Below are 19227 nucleotides of genomic sequence, written 5' to 3' on the forward strand. Positions count from 1 at the left end.
CTAAATTACCTGTATGGCAGGTCTTTAATGTGCTTGTAGAATATTTGAAGCAAATTATTTATAATTACTAGATATTTTAAGTAGTCTTCAGAATAATAATTAAGTAGTTTCTAACTATCTGCTCTGCTGTGATAACACTTAAAAATTTGTAAGCACCAATTGCTCCCACAACAGGAATCAGAAGTAGGAAAAGTTTGCATATTCCCACTGACAAATAAGAATGTGATGGCAGAGAAGTCATAAAATATAATAATGTCATATATTTTGAACCTTTAGAAAAATATTGCTAAGGAAAAATGCAAATGAGCTGGAGGAACATTATTTTACAGTCAGAAATTTCTGAACTCTCAAATGAAATAACATCCATTGACAGTAAGTTTAGTGTAGTAGCTGTGTAATTTTTTAGTAATCAGGTAGGTGTCTGGTCCCTTTTAACCTTCTAGAATAGCTATGACCTATGTTTAAAAAGCAAAACAAAACCAGAAACCTCTGAGTGGCTCTGAGCAGTGAAGAACTGCTGAAATGTATCAAAAGATAAAATAATTGATTATAGAGTAACAACTCTCCAGAGTTAACAAGTAAATAATCTGTTAGACATGATTTGTGTTCCAGTCTATTTTGGTCTTTGAGTAGAAATCCATAAAGTAGTTAATAGTGACTAACATTTATTAAATATATACCTTGTGCCAGGCACTGTGTGAAGCACCTTATATGTATTTAATGATCAAAACAATTTTTTAAGGTAAATACTGGTGTTATTCCCATTTTACAAGATCATATTGTTAGTGAGTGTTACAGCCGATGTCTGTGAACTTTGGCAGTCGAACCAAGAGCTCATGCTTTGGTAGGGGCAGATGTTGGTATATCTCATTTTACAAATATGGGCATTGGGTCTCAGAGGTTGTAATTTTATCTGAGGCTATGTAGCTGATAGATGTTGGAGATAACACAGATGACTTGATAACAAATCCCTATTATCTTTCTACTTTATAACATTTCTTCCCCAATAGATAGGAAAGCAAGGAAAGATGATGGAAAGTTTTGTGTTACAATGAGAAAAGTAGACTTTATAGCATTGGGGAGCTTACTAGTTGTCAGAATTGTAGTTGGTACACACTGAGTAAAAGTAGCTTAATTTCCCAAAACTAATGGCAGTTGGTGCCCAAGTTGGCAAAAATTAAAAGAAGATGACAGAACAGAAGAGAGTGAAGAGCAGAGAGTAAGAGAAGCAACACACAGCAGGAAGAAGAGTCAGATTAGGGCAATAATGGGAAGCATATCTCATAGGAGAGACAAGACATAACAGAAGAACAATTGTGAGAAAAGAGAGAAAAGATACACAGTAAGACCTGTATAGAAGTTTGGGGGTGTTTAAATATAACTTGTCTTTACATCACAGTATTGTAATAAAATACATAAACTATTATTAACTGTGATAACTTATGGTGAATTAAGAAAAGGTTAGCTATATTTAGAATGTTTTCTTCACTGAGGTACTGTGTTGTTTGAGAATGATTGTCATTCACATATAATTTTGGTTCAAAAAGATAAACTTTACTTATATGTATAGCATCGATGTTTTTCTTGTTTGTAGTTTGATTCCCCCCATAAAGAGGTATTCTTAGACCTACCGAGTTTTAACAATGAGGTGTAAATTAATATTTTTCCTTTTAGAAATAAATTATTTCATACTATTAATAGTTAAAGAATAAAGTTTTACCTTTGTCTCCTTATTTAATTGTCTTCACATCAAAACTTTAATCCTAACTTCAACTAAAACACTGCTTTCCTTGAAATTGCTTTTTTAAAAAAAGTCTCCTTTGAGAGCTACTCAGGGACTGTATAACTAACATAGCTAGTTATACTTTAACAGTGTTCCCCCCATTACCTCTAACTCTCATGGACTTGTCTTCTTCCTTCCTTCCCTTCGAAGATATCCTTAGTCCTGCTCTGTATATATACTAGGGGCTGTTCAGGTTACTAGAGATACAGCAGTGAGCAAAACAAAGTCCTAGCATGTAGGGAATTTACATCCTAGTTTGGAAGATGGTAAGTACATACCATGTTGCATAGTGATGTGTGTGCTGTGATGAAAAGTAAAGTAGATCAAGCGGATTGAGGGTGATGGAGGTAATAGTGTAGATACAAGGGGCAGAAAAGTTCTTTCTGAGATGACACTTGGGCAGAGAACTGAATGAAGGGAGGTATGTGGGGGAATAGTGTTCAAGGACAAGGAAACAGCAAGGACGAAGGCTCTGGAATGCTAACTGCTCGACAGGTTTAAGAAGGTAAGGGCAGCTGTGGTTTTGTTTTACTGGGACCTGTATAAGGCATGTAAAGTAAATACTAAGTGTTGGGGTCTTCCCTACCAACCCTCCTGCTCTCTCCCAGTGAGTTTCTGTCTCTTAAAATACAATTAAAATTGTTAGTTTATCAGTCTTTTAAATTTTTGCTGGTTTGACTCGAAGAAGAGAGCTTCAGACAAATATACTTACACTTGAGAAAAGTGTAGCTAGTACTAACTTTAAATTGTTAAAGAATTATCCCATGAAATTTCTAGGTACTTATTTTTAAAAGTAAGATGTGAGTTAATATTTGCAACATGAAAGGTAGCTACATAATAGCTACTCTTGAAGAGTTTGCCATCTTGAAGTATGATAGGTACAAAGTACATTTTCAGTTTTTTTCCCAAGAATTGAGAGGACAAACTAAGCTGTACTCCATATCATTTTAAAATGGAAACTGTGTATCAGACTAGTACAAGGACATTTTTTTTTATTAAGGCATCACTGATATACACTCTTGTGAAGGTTTCACATGAAAAACATGTGGTTACTACATTCACCCATATTATCAAGTCCCCCCGATACCCCATTGAAGTCACTGTCCGTCTGTGTAGTAAGATGTCACAGAGTCACTACTTGTGTTCTCTGTACTACACTGTCTTACTTAATGTGCCACACACCATGTACACTAATAATGCCCCTCAGTCTCCTTCTCCCTCCTTCCCCTTCCCCTGTCCCTCCCCTTTGGTAACCGCTGTCCCTTTTTAGAGTCTGTGACTCTGCTGCTGTTTTGTTCCTTCAGTTTTGCTTCATTGTTATATTCCACAAATGAGGGAAATCATTTAGTACTTGTCTTTTTCCACCTGGCTTATTTCACTGAGCATAATATCCTCTAACTCCATCCATATTGTTGCAACTGGTAGGATTTGTTTTCTTATGGCTGTATAGTATTACATTGTGAATATGTACCACATCTTCTTTATCCATTCATCTACTGATGGACACTTAGGTTACTTCCATATTACAAGGACATTTTTTAAAGGCATAGAATTTATAGCTTTTTTTTAAGTGACTTTCAGTTATAATTCTTGAGCAGATTATTTGAAATGGTAGATTGACGGCAGTTGTATTACAGAGTGGTATCTGTCTGCTTGTTCATATCTGCCAAATAGGTGGGAAGGTTCTGTTTATTTAAGGCAGTGATTGTCTTTTGGTCTCCAGACCCCTTTATACTTAACAATTATTGAGGACTTCAAAGAGGTTTTGTTTTGTGAAGTTTTGTTTCAGATATCTTACTGATATTTATCACCAGAGAAGTTAAAACTAAGAAACTGTGGCATACATTCCATTTGCCATTAGAGTGATGCCATCACACATGAAGCCTTTGAAACACTATTCTTGCAAGAGAATGAGAGTAAATAATGTCTTAGTTTTAACCTTGTAAACTACTTAAAATAGTCTCAGGGACTCCTCGGATCCTCAACCACACTTGAAGAACTGTTGCTGATTTACAGTCTACAGTGTTGCTTAGACCATTTGGGGGACAGCCTTCTGCCACATTCTTACAGATGTACCTAATAGGGACAAATATTCATGCTTTAAGGAAAAAGTTGACTTTTGCCGATATCCAGAATTAATTAGAACCCAGACTTGGCAGTAAGCATGCAGAGAATGAAGTTGGGATCAGAAACAACAGTGATTAGAAAGCTAGAAGCTCAGTTTGGGTACATGTAAGGAATCTGACTCTATAGGTATATCCCCAAAAGGAATTTCAATTATAGCATTTATTTTGGAATGAAAATGATGATCATTTGATTATCTAAATTCTTAGTAGGCCTGTCGCAAAAAAAATATATATATATATAGTGTCAAATCCCTGCACAGCTACCCATGAGACTTCTTACTTTGAATGAACTTTATATGTCTCTGTGGTAATTCTTTGAATTAGAACTAATTGTGGTATCACTTTAACATTTCTTTGACATCATGCAGCAGATACTCCCTACCATACTGCTTTTATTTTGTGAATTGTGAGATTCTTCAAAATTATCCCTGTACCTTCAGATTAGTTTACGTTATCTTCATCTTTTTTTTTTTTTCTTTTTCTGATTCTTTACTGAATTCTTTTGGAGTCCTTCTCTTAAAACCTCTGAGAAGGGAGTCGAGAGGGCTCTAAGACTCAGGCTTATTTTAAGGAAAAATGTCTGTATGTGTGTTCTGTTGCTGTCTCTGCCCTTTGTCTGCTCATCTTGGCATTTTATCATGAGCCACTTGTAATTGGTATGCTTTAAACCTCCTCCTAACATGCCTTCTTCCCCTGTTGAGTGGCTATTTATTTTTATTCATTTTTTATTTTTCAGGAAATATTTATTATGCCTACTCAGTGCTGGGCACTTGACTTGATACAAGAATTGAGTTCAGAGATAAATAAGATAGAGCCTACAGCCTAGAGGTCTTTTAAGGAGAAGGAAGGAAGGGAGAGAATGTAGAGGTATTAAAGAGAGTCTGAGTAGGAGCAAGTATTGAAGTTGATATCTTGGTTGGACTTGAGGCCTGAATAAAATGTGAAAGATTTGAGCATCTTCTGTGGGGTCTCCAGGGCAATGCTTCCAAAAATGTTTCTTCTATAATAAGTTTATTTTGTAAAGAAAACAAATACCTTCTACTTAAAGACTGAAATTTCATTGAACTTTGTGGTTTAGCCTAAGCCTGTGGCCATTATTTTCAGATAAAAAAGCTTTGTTCCCAAATATCTGTCTAAATAAATTTTGACTAAAATACTCCATAAAATTAGGTGATTTTATCTTATACCTTTAGTGTCCTCCTGGCATCTCTTACCACTTAATCCTAGGGTCACTCATTCCCCATCATGTATAAATAACATTGCTGGTGTATCAGTAAAATTAGTCCTTTTTCTGTCAAGTAGCAGGGAATATATACATGAAATTAGTAAGCAACTTACAGGTAAAGCCTACTGTGATTTTGAAGCAGGGATAAAGAGCATAGGCAAAGAGCATATACTACAGAGAAACATTATCTTATGGCAGCGTTTCTCAACTTAAGCACTTTTGACATTTTGGTCTGGATAATTCTTTGTTATGAGGAGCTCTTCTGTTCATTGTGTGGTGATCAGCAGCATTCCTGGCCTCTACTGCTAGATGTCAGCAGCTCCCTGCCTTCATCCTCCCAGTTGTGATGACCCAGAATGGTTCCAGACATCACCAAATGTTCTCTGGGGGACAGCATTGCCACAAGTTGAGAACTCCTGATTTACAGGAATGTCTCTAGGAAAAGAAAATCCATTGGATGGTGAGGATTGGATTAAAGTAGTTGACCATGAAATAAATCCTGGAAAAGGACTAAAATACACTAAAGAGGGCATTAGTGAGTTTAGTAAGTTGAGAACTAATTGGGGTACCAGTGGATTAAAAGTACCAAAGAAGATGGTATTGAATAAAGAAATTGGGGCTAGAGAAGAGAAGAGTATTCATGTTTGATGTGTAACTTGTAAAGCAGCATGTAAGGTCTTGGTGGTAGTGGTGGAGATGTATGATATGAAAGGGAGCCAGGGGTCTTTGGCGATCTGGGAGAATGAAAAAGTATGAATTCAAGGTGTTGGAAATACTTTTCTGGCCATTCCTTTGCTTCCTTTTCTCTTCTTGCCCCTTAGATATTATTATTCATGGTTCTGTCCTAGGCCTTGATCTCTTCTTGCAAGGTCCAGTTAAGTGATTACTCAGCACCCTCTCTTATGTGAGATGAATGCTTGTATTTTAAATTAGATTTGGAAAACTTCATATAGTCTGGACCTTGGGTGCTTGTCACTTCTGCTCTCTTGATATCTACTCCCAGGGCTTCCTGTGTGTGTTAGTACAAATCTGTAACAGTAGTCTGGTTCTCTCCTCCCTGAACTTCAGACTCTCAGAGCCAGTGACCTCTACTAGACCTGTTTCCTGGGTGTCACAGGCACTTCACATTGAACATTCACAGCTGAACTTGTGTCTCTATACTTGTACTTCTTTCTCTTCTACTGTTTTCCAGTTAATGAGTTTATTCATTTAACAGATGTTTCTATCTTGCCAGAAACTCTGCTATCTAGGGTCTGTGGGCTGAGCAAATTAAATGTGGTCCCTGTCATCAGGGAGTTTACATTCCTCATCCCTCATATTCAGTCAGTGGCCAAGTCTTACTGAATTATTTTTAACTTCTCAAACAGATTACTTACTCTCTCACTTTTAGTGGTTAAACATTTTACTTTCCCTGCCTGTAACACTATTCTTCTGCTTTGCAATATCAAGTCCTTCCAAGCTGGGTTAATTGATTTTCTCATGCTGTCCTATGGGAAATGGGGCTTCTATTTCATTACTTAACTCTCTATTTTAATTGTTTACTTGTCTAGTTTTTCCAATTAGACTCTAAATAGCTTGAGACAAGGTCATTGCCTTTTTTTTTTGATTTATTAAAATATCATTGATACAGAATCTTATGATGGCTTCATATAAACAACACAGTGGTTTCAGCATTCACCCATATTATCAAGTCCTTACCCCCTCTATTGCAGTCACTGTCTCCCAGTGTAGTAAGATGTTAGTCATTAACTGTCTTCTCTGTGCTTTACTATGTTCCCCATAACCTACCTATATTGTGATATGCATGGTTGAAGTTTTAAAAAGGGTGATCCGTGGTGGGGAAAAGAGACTGATAATGGGTTTCGAAAGTTGAAAATAATTATCATAAAACATTTTTTCCTTTTGATAGCTCTTTGACAGATTGAGAGATGAAAATCCAGATTTTAGGGAGAAAGTCATAGCAATCAACAGTGAACTTACCCAACCTAAACTGGCTCTTAGTGAAGAAGATAAAGAGGTCATCATAGATTCTATCAATATTATATTCCACTGTGCAGCTACAGTAAGGTTTAATGAAAATTTAAGGTAAGTAAAAAGGTATTTTATAGTGTTTAAATTCAGCATAGTTAAAAGATCTAATTTGAATTCTGTGTTTTAGTCAAGTTGTTTTGAAAGCGATGTGAAACTGTTTGCTGTTTGCTTTATGGTAATTATGGTTTCCAGTGTTCAGAGAGTGTTAACAGAACTTCCTCTTGTTATCAGTTTAAAAACATTGGATAGCTAATATATGTTCATTAGAGGAAGTTGCCATGAATTAAATATGAGACAGGGAGAAGGCAAGAAATGCAAAGTGTGGAGTAGAAAAAAGAGAAGTTTCCCTGAGTAGGAGTTGTTAGTTGTAGCAACTAATAGTTTATGCATCCTCTTCCTTCCATTCTTTCAGAATCCTATACCCCAGCAGCTTTATTTTCCATACATAATGATCTGAAAATTTTTTTAAATTAAGCTCAGACTTTGTAGAGTAAGATAAAATGGCTTGTCAATTTAAGTCACATATTGTTTTTGTTTTAAAACTTTGGTAGCATTGTTAGGGGCAGGGTGCATCAGACATAAATTATTTAATTCAAAAGAAATTTGAAGTTCCTCCAAGGTGCCTGTTTCAGGAAAAAATAACATTCTAAATGCTATTTTTTTTTTAAATCCAACAAATAATGCATTTCCAATAATGGTGCTTAATTCAGAGCATTCTTTTTGATGGTATATTAAAATGTACAGTTTTATAATATTAATCTAATTATATGGTCCTATACCAATTAAAATGGTACAGACTCCTTTAGGTTTCATAATTACTTGAAGGACTTTTTTTTTTCTTGAAGACCTTCTTTAAATGTTTTTAAACTAAATTTTGATTATAAAGGGTTTTGATTTAAAGTTGTCTTTAATATAAAAGTATAAACCCTAATTGACATTATGTAATGTGACAGGTCAGTGTCAAAATTAATTACAGTGTTTTGTTTATATTCCTGGTGAGGGCACTGTAATAGTCCTTTGCATTTCTGTAATAGTGCTTTAGAGTTTTCTGGTGTTTTCTCATTCATGACTTTATTCTCTGCTGATGTTACCCACTGTAATACTAGGGGCAAATCCATTTTGTACTTGAGGAAGCTGAGGCAGCACTGTGTAGCTGAAAGAACATGAACTTCGGAATGACGTACCTTAGTTCTCTCCTTGCAGTCATTATGTGTTTATGGTTCAAAAGTGACAAAAGAATCTCCTAAGAACTATAGTAAAGTCTCATTTTCATAAAAATACATGTGTTACATATATGTGTATTTATATACATGTCTTTCGATATTGGCCAATTATTTATCTTTGGTTAGTGTGATTACAGGTAGGTTTTTAGTATAAAATAGTAGATTAACAGATATTTTCCCCTCATAGGTCTAGCTTTTTTTTTCATGACCAAAAGAAAGTGTTCATGCAGCCTTTTGAAACTGTTTTCAAGAATAAAAGGTGTATAGGTATTGGATAATTGTGGCATAGTTCTCATTAGCTTAAAGGGAAATTTAGATTATTTTACAGAGGACATTGATTTTCGAATAGGCAACTTAATTAGGGTCAGACTCATCAAAGTGACCTTTCTGAGGAAGACCAAGTACAGTTCTTTCAGGGAACCTTCTTCCTCTCTTTCTGTTCCCCTCAGGGTAAATAAGCCTACCATTAATGAAAGGTAAATCTTTTCACTGTTATGTTTTCTTTTTTTACTAGAGATACCATAGTGGAAGGGGTATGTAGATGAACAAGAAAATTTATTGCTCTGTTCCTTGTGAAGTAATGTATGTTTGTTGACATGACCATAGTAATCACATAGAAGTCATTTTTTTTTCTGTGAGGCAGTTTTTCTGGATATTGATTTCTAAGTGGTGATGTTGCAGCATTAGATTTGGTCCAGACATTCTTAACTGCTATAGGTCTACATGTAATAACTACTCGTAAAACAATTACTCTTTATAACTACTTTCTAAGTTAACTCAAAAATGTAAAATGGCACAAAGCCTGTACTGGTGGGACAAAAAAAAACAGACTTTACTCCCAACATTATACCATATTTGCGAGAAACCAAGATAAATTGCACACATTCTGTTTGCAAAGTCTGTATGGTTTAGTGGAGGAGACATAATATGCTGAAATAACTATAATATGATAGAAAATAAGGAGTTACTGAAGAGTATACATTAAGTTCTGTGAGAGTAGAGAGATGGTAGAGCTCATTTGTTTTCAGATATGATCGTTTATAAATCTTGGATATCGAGATTAGGAGTTTTAAAAATATACTGACACGAATTGAGGAGACAGTGATATTGAGCGTAATAAAGCAGTTTACTTAAATAGTTGACCGTGGGGTCTGGTATACCATAGGTAGTAAGGAATGTGAAGGGTAATGAGTTGGAGTTGAGAGCCAATGGAGTTGAGAGTAAAGAAGTGTCAAGAAACTAGAGACCATGATAAAGACAGGTTTAGAGAGATAAATGGAAGGGCAGTTAGTGTGAACAGAAGGATAAATTCCTAGTGTGAGATTTCAGAGATGGAGCAATTCGGGGCCATGTGGCCCAGGATATGAATTTGAGAGGAGGTGTGTTCAGAAAGGAGTGGAAATAAAGATCGATGATTTTTAAAAAATAAAAAAATTTGAGTCTAAGGGCATTGGTTCTCAAACTCTAGAATGTATTATAAATCTTAAGAATTCCTGGAAACTGTGTTAAAAATGCAGAACCTTGGGCTCTACCTGTCAAATTTAGAACCTCTGGTTTTGGGATAATAACCCAGGAATTTTCATATTTTATGTGTGATTTAAGTTACAGGTATCTGGGTCCCCTATCTTAAGATTGCTTTGTTGGTCCCTAGATATCTGTCTGTATCTTCAAGTTAAAAAAAAAGTCAGCAAAAGTGATGAGATCTCTTCTCAGGAGTATTTTCTCAGAGGCCTGGGGGAGAGGAAGAAGAGTGATCAGAATGGCCTGGAGAACATTATTTAAAATGTAGTTTCCCAGGCATCTGTTTAGACATTAAACAGTGTCTGAGGATGGGGTCCAGCAGTCTTCAGTTTTAATAAGCTTCCACATGTCTGTCATGCCAGTAACACGAGATCTCTGGTTTAAGGTCTTAGAAGAAATACCAACATAGATTTTGAACAACATGTCTGTAGATGAACAAGAAAATGTGTTGACAGTTCAAGTTGAGTTTCTTTTTTTGTTTTTTGAAGTGTTTTTTATGTCTACATTGGACCATAGAATTATGGACCGTAATTACAAAGATTTGCTTATTTTGCACCCCTTGTGCCTACAAAAGCTAATGTTACTTAAGATGAATTTATGACTCCATATAACCAAAATATAATGAGAACATTATTTTTGTTTAGTACTAAATGCTTTCCAATCTGACATGTCAGGGTCTCAACTTGAAGTTCAATGGAAAGGAAATTGTATGGTAGTAAAATAGAGTGAGGTTATTAACCTGGCAGAGATACCAAGAGTCACTTATGTGGGTACAGAATGCCTTCTGATTTGGGCTCTCAGGTGCAGATGGGCAGGAGTGAAGGTAGGCAAGGTACAGGAGTGTTTCCTCTCTCAAAGTAGTTCTTATTTTCAGTGACCTAGAAACGCTGTCACCATTGTCAGGAACCTGTAACAGAATATATCCTTTTTGTGCTGCTCCCAAAACATTACACTACGTACCCCCATTGTTTTGCAAGAGCAAAAGAAAATAACAAATATCCTTATAGTCTAGTGGACAGTATATCCTCTGTGAAATGTTGTTTTTACTGGATCTCCATTTGAACAGATATATCCTCAGTTGAGAGAAGAAAGAAAACATACACTTATTAAGACTGCAACCCAATTATTTCATTAAAAAAAAATTTCCTTCTAGTATATTTTCATAGGCTCTCAGATACTATTAAATCAAAAAGCACTGGAGTTTTTCCTCTCATGAATTATTTCTTGTTTCTGGTGACCCAGAACTTGTCCTGACCTCAGAAACCTGTAACAGAATATTCTCTGTATACCTCTTCCAAAACAGAACCCTCTCAATCTCCATTGTTTTGCAAATGTGATAACATCAAAGCACTGCTTTACAGTAGGGTGGACCAGATTCTGTGACATATCCTGGCCTTTTAAAAGAGCAGTTGGACTTTTTTGCTCTTCTTAAATACTGAAAATGTAGGAATTTTAGAAAGTACTCAGAACTTTTATTTTTAAAGCATATTTTGTTTTAACATAAAATGTAAAGCAGACTTTCTAACTTTACTTAGAGAAACAATTTCCGTATTTCTAATTTTTTTCATAGTTAAATTTTTATGGTGTGGTACTCCATCAGGTTGATATACTATGACTGATGTAATATTCACTTAGCATAGCAAATTTAGGTAATTTTGCTTACCAAAAAATTAAGGTTTGAACAGGTTTTTTCCTCTGGGTTAATTTCATTAGGTTAACTAGATTAATAATTGTCTATCTTCATAATTCCTGGTAGTTTGTCCTAATTCTTGAATCAGTTGTGTCACGTTATAGTGACACCAAGTGTATTTCTTTGCCATTTTTACCACAGTATTATTGGTATTGAGTATTTCAACTTTTTTTTCCCCCAAATAACAAGCTGTAAACAAAAATGTAATAAAAGCAAAAACTACCCACCATCTGTCTCATTACCTCAAGTAATATTTATTGAATGCATGTTTCAGGATTATGTTAGGAATAATGCTAAATACTTAAAAACTATTGCATTGAATTTTATGGACATCCTAGTAGGTAGACTTCATTACTGTTCCCATTTACAGTTGAGGAAACTGAGGCCTGTGTGCTTGAGGGACCTTACAAGGTCACTCACTCCTAGCTGATAGGTAGAACAAGCTGGTTTTTGAACCCAGGTTTTATTCCAGAGTCTTGCTTGTAATCTTGCTTTACTTTGTAATGTATGTATTTAAAAAAATATTATTCATACAAATTTTCAGTGTTTTTATGGTTGTCATATAAATGTAAATGGTTATATTCTTTCATTGTGATAAAAGGACCTACTTTATTAAACTGTTTTATTCATAGTGAATATTTGGTGTCTCTAGACTTTTGCTATTACTAGATGATGCATCATTGATTGTTTTTATGCATATATACTTTTGCATTTGTGAAATTATTTGAATAAATTTCAAGAAAGGAATATATGGATCATTTTGGGGTCTTGAATGTGCCTCTTGTAACCAATGTACCAATTTATTATAATACCACTTTGAATTTTGTAAAGTAGTCTTAAAAAATTGTTTGGAGTAATTACTATAAAGAAGGAAGTGAACATTCTTACTTGAGTATATGTTAATATAATTTAGTGTTTTTGAGGGTTATTTTTTGACTATTTTACCCTTATTCGTGACTCTTTCTTAGTATTTTTAAATTACTTAACCATTCTTATTTCTTCTTATACACCCATATCATGAAACAGTGAACTTTTAAAAATCAAGATGCAAAAAAAAATTTATCATGACACCAAATATATGCACAAAAGCCCAAGACTGAAGTTATCTGTGTATATTTTGGGTTAATTTAAGATTTTTAAATTGTACTTTTAATTTTTAAATCCTAATAAGAAATTTATTTTATAATTTGAAAATCTTTATTAACACAACTGATAGAATGGATGTACTTCATATTGAAACAAACTACACAGAATGAGACCTGAGGAGTCAGTTGTAAAGAAACAAAAATCTGTCTCTTCCTCTGTCTCTGTCTCTGTCTCTAATGGAATAGATTTTTTTTAGCAGGTGAAATATATGGCGTAGCTTACCGATTTTTCATTGTCACTTTTTCTTTTACAGAGATGCTGTTCAGTTAAATGTAATTGCTACACGACAGCTTATTCTCCTTGCACAACAAATGAAGAATCTGGAAGTATTCATGCATGTATCAACAGCATATGCCTACTGCAATCGAAAGCATATTGACGAAGTAGTTTATCCACCCCCTGTGGATCCCAAGAAGCTGATTGAGTCTTTGGAGTATGTTTGTTTGAAATTTATATGCATTTGCTTTGATCCCAAAACTTTGGATCCAACTTCATTTATATGTATCTCTTGGTCTATTTCAGTTTCTCCCTCTCTCTCTCCAGCCTCTACACATATTTATAATATACATTTGTCTCTTCCTTTTTCAACAAATTATTATGTATCTGCTCTATTATTTTTATTGTATAGACTTATACCTAAATGACCGTTGGTGAAATCAGTGTGGGGCTTTTACTTTTGAGCAGGTATGATGGTTGGAGGAAGCCCTTCATACAACTCATCCATATTAGGGCTTCTGTTTTCCAGGGAATCAATTCTAGTGATTAAGAAGTACCTGACACCCAAGAAAATGAATGACTGCCTATTTGGTAGCAAGGTTCTAATTTATTAAAAGATTATTCTTTTCATTTTGCTCAATGGAGTATATCTAGAGAGGGGCCTTGAATTGTTTGGGAATCAATCATCCAGTTGATACTTCCAGTGCTATTATTTATCATCGTTATGAGGACTAGGGCCTTATCCACAATTACAGCTTGAGAAATATTTGGGAGTACTATATTTGATGGATAAGGAGTAAGTGTAGTTTGTATGGCCAAGATTTCATTTGCTTTGGGCTGCTCTCTGACCTAGTAAAACACACTGGATCAGAGCAAAGACCAAAAGAAGGGTCTTTTCTTCTTTTATAGCCTATAATTACAGAAAATTCTAGTATCTATAATTATCTCTACGTATTTGTTAGTCCTCATATAATATACCTGTGGGCTTTTTCCTCTTTTCCTCTTCTATGTTTCCACTTAGTTCTCCTTTCCTTCCAAATATCCTGTCCACTTTTGGCTTACTGAGGCATCCTTACGGTAATTCCCTGGTTTCTGTTTTTCTGACTCCCATTTCTTAGATGGTCCCAACTATCTACCTCATTTTCTTCACAGATAAGTAGGCAGAAATGTTTAATATCTTAGAAAGGTTGAGTATGGAAGCCATTGAAGCTTTTTACTTTTTTATCTCTTTAGCAGTTGGTATATCCAAACATTGCAAGTTGCCGAGAAAGAGGCTGTTACCTTATAAATCTGTTTCTCCTTTATTTGTTTACAAAGAAATCTAGCTAACATATAATTTTAAAATAACACATAGAGTGGTTCTGTTGACTCAGTCCAGTGATAAGGCTTACTGGCTAAAGTTTATCTAGTTTCTTTTTATCTTCTTTGAATGTAGCAGCTATCTCTTCTATTTTTTAAAACTTATCTCCATTATGGAATTTTCTTAAGTTGAATAGCAACCTCCCTTCAGTTTTGTTAGTATTCTTTTCCTTCCACACACAAAAAATACTTCTACATATACTTTTCCTTCCATACACAGATGTTCTTTTACTTATATACATATATATTTATGTTGATAATCTCAGTTTTATGCTTCCTTTTCAGTTAGTGTATCATTAGAGTGTGACAGTATACTAAGTATAAAAGTATGCATAGCATTATATACAATAAGGAAGTCTATTGGAAAACAAGTATAGTTAGCCCTTGAACAGTGCATGGGTTAGGGTTGTTGACCCCCTGAGCAATCTAAAATCTGTGTATGTATAACTTCTGACTCCTCAAAAATTTAACTACTAATAGCCCTCTGTGACTGGAAGCCTTACCCATAACATAAACAGTCAATTAACACATATTGTGTATGTTATACAAATTACATGTTATATTCTTATAATAAAGTAAGCTAGAGAAAATGTTTTTTCAGATTATTGCAGATCCCCCAAAAAATGTCTAATATATTTATTGAAAAAAATCCACTTATAAGTGGACCTGCACAGTTCAAGCCATATTGTTCAAGAGTCAACTATGTATAACATACTGGAATTAGAGATTTAGACTGGGAAAGATTGTAGATATCACCTAATGTACTCTCCTTTTACAGATGGTCAGATTAGACCTTTTCTTCAGACACTGAGAGAATTGGGGGAATCTTGTGATTTCATAGTTGGATGCTAATTGAATTTTATTATCATGGTTTAGTTTATCTTTTTACCCTAGTATTAATTTTACTAGTGAGAAGATAGTCAATTTCCACATCCTCACCTTAAATATTTAGATTACTAGAACTTTTAATACTAATTGTCAATCTATGTTCATTGCAAACATACATAATTAACATGTACTGATGTGGCAGTGGTTATATTCAGATGAGTGATTCCTAATATGTGAAACCCTTGGGGCCAGATTTTGGAATTTATTTGGACTTCAGAAAGGAAATGTAATGTACATACTCTAGATCTGGAGTAGCATCCCTTATCAAACACATGAGATGTATGAACATTTACATGAAGTATTTTTTAAAAGACCATAAATCAATTCAAATCAGCTTTTGCTACCTGTCTTATGACTCATATCAGAACTTTTAAGTTTTCAAATCTTTTTGGATATAGAAATTAGATACAAGAGATAGGGACTTATAGCTGATGTTTAATGGAAGTAAGACTAGGATTTTTTTCAGTATGTTGTCAAATCAGTTGAGTCAAAGCAACAGATATGTATGAATATGCAAAAAGTAGAATGTTTTTTCATTTTATGATTAAACATTTACAAGTATTTTTGCATGCAATTTCTTTGTTTACTAGGTGGATGGATGATGGCCTAGTAAATGATATCACACCCAAATTGATAGGAGACAGACCTAATACATACATATACACGAAAGCCTTGGCAGAATATGTTGTACAACAAGAAGGAGCAAAACTAAATGTGGCAATTGTAAGGCCATCAATTGTTGGCGCCAGTTGGAAAGAACCTTTTCCAGTAAGTAGTCAGAAATCTTTGTAAATAACTGAAAATTTGAATTTTAAGTCATACCTGTATAAAAAGAGTTGGCAGTTGTTTAAGAGCAGGTGTTATTTACTGAACATGGCTTACTATGGCAACACTGTTTCCATACATAGTGACACTTTCATTGGTACCTTTATTTCTAATGTAATGCTTGCATGTATAGAAATGCAGAAAAACATTTCAAAAATCTTAACCGAAAATTAAACCAAAGGCTGTAATGTTGTGTGGAGTCCAAGGAGATCATGCTTTTTGAGTTTTCTTTGTGATTAGAAGAGACTGGACACGCCAACATTTGTTGGCTTTTTAAATGATTTGCTGATTAGTTTCCCTTTCAGAGGTGAGAATATTCAGGATCTTATTTCCTTTGCTATTTAGTACCAAAAAGAGGCAGGCCTTTCAAGGGGTAAACTCCTCCCTATAAAGATCACAAACGAGATTTCTATGATAATCCCCTGTAGGATTCTATGAAATTCCTATAGGAAAGCAGGATGTTATGGTATTTGTGAATCCCTGGAGTAAGAGAAAACATAAACTAACAGATGAATTAATTTAGGAGAAACCTAGCTCCTTATAATGGTAGTAATAGCATTTCTATTATTGCTTTGATAATTATTTTATTTTATTTTGTTTTCAATAGTCTTGAGGATTTTCCATTTCCCTCTAATCTCAGGATAGTGCCTCAGTAAATAGTACAAAATCAAACTTGAACAGGCTTAATTTAGCAAAAATATTTGACAGATTTTTAAAAAATTCTCATTGTAGAGAATTAATGTAAGAATAGGTCACCCCTTGAAAATGATTTAAGATAGTCATTTTCAATCCCAGAGGAAGATTGCTTCTTTTTCAAGTGGGGAGAAATACTCTGGCCTAGTCAATTTTTGTAGTTTTTACAAGAAAATTACTAAGTGTGTATATAGATTTCAAATAATAAACTTCTAGTTTCATGGTATTTCTAAGCTCCCTTTTTTAAAAATTTTTGATATTAGGGATGGATTGATAACTTTAATGGACCAAGCGGTCTCTTTATTGCGGTAAGTAAACCTTTTGATATATTTAATATTCTATATATTTTTCTGTTGTCTGTATATCTTTCTATGTACGTATGCACTCTGGCTTATATATCTTGTTTTCAATTTCAACAAAGGCAGGAAAAGGAATTCTGCGAACAATGCGTGCCTCCAACAATGCCCTTGCAGACCTCGTTCCTGTAGATGTAGTTGTCAACACAAGTCTCGCTGCAGCCTGGTATTCTGGAGTTAATAGGTACATGAAGTGATGATGTTGCTTGTTAAGTATATAGTAACTGAGAAAGGAAAACAGAGCTGTTGACTAATGTTAATTAATCCCTCAAGACTGATATTCCCATACGAGTATATGTAGACATTATCACTTCCAACTGCAAAAGTTGGCTTATCAAAGGCGAGGTAGCAAATAGTTCCTTCAGTTGTAATTAACAATTAACATTAATTCTCGTGTACTATGTATAGGATGGATAAGTTCATTAGGAATTAAGAGTGGGAAAAAACCCTGCCCTTCTCCACCCCAGATGATCCAAACTAAAACTTGGTGTAAACTTGGCATATATAAGGAGCTACAATGCACAGAGAATGGCCTACACATACCCAACATGGCTCACTAGAGCAGCTTTCATCAACTCATGGGCCTCCTTTTAAAAGGGTTTCCTTTTAAAGTGTTCCTCTTGTAAGCATTTACAAATAACACTTAAACTTTAAGCTTCTCAGTAACCTTTTTTTTTCCTGGTTAATAACTTGCTCTTATTTCTGAAGTCAGTATTTTATATCCTAAAAAAAGGAGGGATATAATTATGTGAATATAGTGTTTCTGGTAAAAAGGAACTCAGTCCAAATTTCTTTTCAACTAGCACTTCTGAAAATGGGAAGGAGATAAGATAGAAAGAACTGAGATTTTTTGTTGTTACTCTTTTCCTTATATGTAAAAACAGATACTCCTGCTGATATAAGGAGGAAAAACATGGAAAGAAATAAACTTTATTTTTTAACAAATAATAATGTGTTTTAATAGGGGAGGGTAAAAGCATAGTTGGAAATAGTCATTCATACACAAAAATTCTTTGAGGTTAATTTTTGAAATAATCAGTGTAGAAAAGGTACTCATTATCTTCATTTCTTCCTACTTGAATATCATGTAAGATTTAGATTGGGTGCATTTGGTGTCTTTTTATGTTTCATTGCTTTGATCTTTGTCTTTGCAGACCAAGAAACATCATGGTGTATAACTGCACAACAGGCAGCACCAATCCTTTCCACTGGGGTGAAGTTGGTATGATTTCACCTGTTTTTGAATACTAGAATAACTTAAAGAACTTAAACTGTTCACTGAATTTTTATGTTAGAATAATCCATGATGCATTAAAGCCCCTGAGGTACCAATTTATCCTTAATTGGCATGTTAGAATATCTACCAGTATTGTCGTGTGGTCCTTAAATGTTTCAACAGCTTAAAAATACCCTGCTGTATATTTCCTTCCTGTCCCACCCTTGGCCTATCATTATTTTTCTGCTGCCATCTGCACCAATCTTCATAGATACCTTTGGTGTGGAAATTGCTTTTTTTCTCTGTAATGGGTACTCTCAATTCTGATGTTGCCTATCCATAGGCAATATCACTTCCAACTGCAAGAGTTAGTATATCACAGGAGATAGCTAGTTGTCCTAAGAGTAATAAATGAAGCAGTTAGCAAGTAGGATACATTTTGCCAGGATATTTTCTATTTCATTTAACCTATTCAAATTCACAAATCACAGTAGATAGTGTATATGCTATGTTTCTTGTTCTAAAATAGGAATAGTATGACTTAACGCCTATACTGAAATTGAATCATTCTTAAGTTGTTGGTTTATATTTTCAAGTTTGAAACAAGATATATTTATGACACTGATTTAGTAATAGGTCTTATTGTATCTCTAATTGAATGATTTTTGTTACCCTTAAGGAACCATTTTAATTTTAAAGTGAATCTTTAGGTCATTTGTCCTAGGATTTTTCTATGGCATTTTTATTATGATTTAAAGATTGATTATTAGGACATATACCAAGAAAAAAAATCTAGGGTGAATTTAATTTCATGATAATTATTTAAATAGTGTTCTTTTAAGAATTATAAAGTACTTTAAATTAGTTTTTTGGTTATTAATCATTGTGTAGTAAAGCTTGGTAAAAATCAAGTCAAGCATTATTTTTTA

General features: G+C 34.2%; 1 protein-coding gene across 3 annotated transcripts in view; it reads left to right on the forward strand.

The window, feature by feature from the left end:
• FAR1 (fatty acyl-CoA reductase 1) overlaps positions 1 to 19227 on the forward strand; it is a 63812-nt gene that overhangs the window by 27343 nt on the left and 17242 nt on the right. For all 3 annotated transcript variants that reach the window (XM_037026828.2, XM_037026829.2, XM_073216246.1), the window contains exons 3-8: positions 7044 to 7219; positions 12999 to 13178; positions 15799 to 15976; positions 16990 to 17034; positions 17148 to 17266; positions 18237 to 18304. In XM_037026828.2, coding sequence (XP_036882723.2) covers positions 7044 to 7219; positions 12999 to 13178; positions 15799 to 15976; positions 16990 to 17034; positions 17148 to 17266; positions 18237 to 18304 — 766 coding nt within the window. The remainder of the gene's footprint in view (positions 1 to 7043; positions 7220 to 12998; positions 13179 to 15798; positions 15977 to 16989; positions 17035 to 17147; positions 17267 to 18236; positions 18305 to 19227) is intronic.

This window comes from Manis javanica, chromosome 11 (genome assembly GCF_040802235.1).
Source record: "Manis javanica isolate MJ-LG chromosome 11, MJ_LKY, whole genome shotgun sequence".
NCBI lineage: Eukaryota > Metazoa > Chordata > Mammalia > Pholidota > Manidae > Manis > Manis javanica.